The following is a 2,399-nucleotide window of genomic DNA, read 5'->3' as shown; positions in this document are numbered from 1 at the left end:
TTGCAAAAAAAAATTATATGAATAACATTCAACCTCTTATCACATAAGTTCTATTAACAAGTGAGGAGGGCTAGGGTATGGATGTGTCGTTTTGAGAGACTTTTTCTAAGTGTGCCAGAGCAAAGTGTCTGAAGCCAGAATCCCTCCTTCAGCCTCCTCTTCTATGAAGCTCAAGGAAAGAAATTGTGCTTGAAGAATGGAAATCATGTGTCAAATATTACAAATGAGATAAAAAGAAAAATCAGGTTTTACATTAGTTGGTCTCATCAGTTTAGAAAAAAATATAGTGACAGAAGAGTCAGGGATTCTGGTTCCAAAGGTTCCTTTATCTTACCCTAGAAAGCCAGGTCCATGCCAATGATGCATCATAGCAGAGAACCGGTCCTACCCAAGAGTTTCCTCAAGGCCTGCTTCATGTCCCTGTTCCTGAGACTGTAGATAAAGGGGTTCAGCATTTGAGGGACAATAGCATACATCACTGAAGCCACTGCAGAATTCTTGGGGGAATCAGTCACTGCAGAGCTAATGTACACCCCAAAAGATGTCCCATAGAACAAAGAGACAACACACAGGTGAGACCCACAGGTGGAAAAGGCTTTATGCTTTCCTTCTGATGAAGGCATTCTCAAGACAGAGGACACAATGTGAACGTAAGAGAAAATGATCCCGCAGAGAGGAACACCAGCAAATATACATGCTGCAACAAATACTGTGATGTTATCAGTGAGGGTGTCAGAACAGGAGAGCTCGATGACATGAGCAAGTTCACAGAAGAAGTGGGGCATCTCCAGGTGTGTGCAGAAGGACAGCCGCAGCAAGAGCAGTGTGTGGAGGAGGGCGTCAGCCACACTAACGAGCAGGGAGACCAGGACCAGCAGGACACACAGGCGGGGGTTCATGATGACTGCGTACCTCAGGGGGTGACAAATGGCCACATAGCGGTCATAGGCCATCACTGCAAGCAGAAAACTTTCCACAAGTGCAAAAATTATGACAAAGCCAACCTGGGTGAGGCAGCGTGTATGGGTGATGGTCTGATCCTGCATTTGGATGTTGACCAGCATCTGTGGGATGGTGCATGTTGTATAGCCAATGTCAGTGCAGGAGAGGCTGCAGAGGAAGAAGTACATGGGGGTGTGGAGGTGGGGGTCAGAGCTGACCGCCAGGATGATGAGCAGGTTTCCCAGGATGGTGACCAGGTACATGGACAGGAACAGGCTGAAGATGAGGGGCTGTAGGGCTGGGTCCTCGGTCAGTCCCAGGAGAAGGAATTCTGAAGCCGCTGTGTGGTTTATGGGTTCCATGGTGTTGATGGCTCTGATGGAAAAGACGGGGTGACACACCATAAATGAATGGCCAACAGCAGCTTTAGGAAGACGATAGAAACACAAAGTCTTGCCCCCACGCCAGTCCTGTTGCCCATACCCTCTGATAATGAGGACCAGGAGCCTGTGCTCCAGCAGACCCTCTGCATGGCGTTCATGTGTGCTCAGTTTTGAGAGTCAGTTAGTACAGGAAGTCTTCATGGGCACTTTGAGCTCAAGCCAAAACTCAGAAGTTTTCCCCTCTCCCTCCTCCCTGGTCTGCACACTCATTGTCCTTTCCCCTCAACTTCCTTGATTGCCATAATTTTTATGGAGCACCATCGGGTGTCCTGTCTTGTGCTAAGTGCTGGGCAGGAAGCACAGGGTGCTTTGCGGTCAGTTATCCCAGGCCTTCACACTCAAGATGAGAAGGAAGTTTTTTACCTTTGGCTGCCTTCAGAATCCTCTGAGAGACTTACAGCTCTGCAGGTGTGTAGTTGACTACACCCCCATTTACATATGAGGACATGGGGGTGAGGTGAGCTTCGATCATGGGTGTGGGATCCACGGTGCTTGCTGGTCAGAAGGGGGTTGGGGCTCCATATTCTGAATGCTGTGTTGACTCATAACCAGTCTCTGCAAATGCCTCTGCATGGTACAGAGCTGGCATTCCTCAGAGATCACTCCAATCTCATCACTGGGCTTTGCAATTCTAATATCTTCCTCCCGATCAAAGCCTCTTAGACTTTCCCTTTGCCTTGAAAATGTATCTATCAGAGCCAGGAGTGATGATGCATGCCTGGAATCCCTGCTACTCAGGAGGCAGCAGAAAGCATGAATTCGAGGCCATCCTGGGCAACATTCCAAGATACTACCTAAAAATTTTTTTCTTTAATCTATTAAAAAGTGTATGTCCATCTTACCCAGGAAATTAATCATAGTAAGTCGATCATATCCATCTAGACGTACCTGAGCAAAGATTGGAACAAATTGCTTCCATACTTGAAGCTTAGGAGATTCCCCTTGGAAACATAGGTCACCCCCTTAGCAATTACATCTGAAGGGAACTGAGTGACTCTGTCTATGAGATTCTCT

General features: G+C 47.3%; 1 protein-coding gene across 1 annotated transcript; it reads right to left on the bottom strand.

Annotated features, from left to right (window-relative positions):
* Positions 1-365: 365 nt before the first annotated feature.
* LOC107157577 (olfactory receptor 7G2-like) lies at positions 366-1,325 on the bottom strand. Its single transcript, XM_015503925.1, has one exon. The coding sequence runs from the start codon at positions 1,302-1,304 to the stop codon at positions 366-368; it is 939 nt and encodes a 312-aa protein (XP_015359411.1). The 5' UTR covers positions 1,305-1,325.
* Between the last annotated feature and the right edge of the window lie 1,074 nt (positions 1,326-2,399).

This window comes from Marmota marmota, unplaced genomic scaffold (genome assembly GCF_001458135.2).
Source record: "Marmota marmota marmota unplaced genomic scaffold, marMar, whole genome shotgun sequence".
In the NCBI taxonomy this organism is placed as follows: domain Eukaryota; kingdom Metazoa; phylum Chordata; class Mammalia; order Rodentia; family Sciuridae; genus Marmota; species Marmota marmota.
The sequence above is the reverse complement of the archived record's forward strand: the minus strand, read 5'-3'. Positions and strand labels throughout refer to the sequence as shown.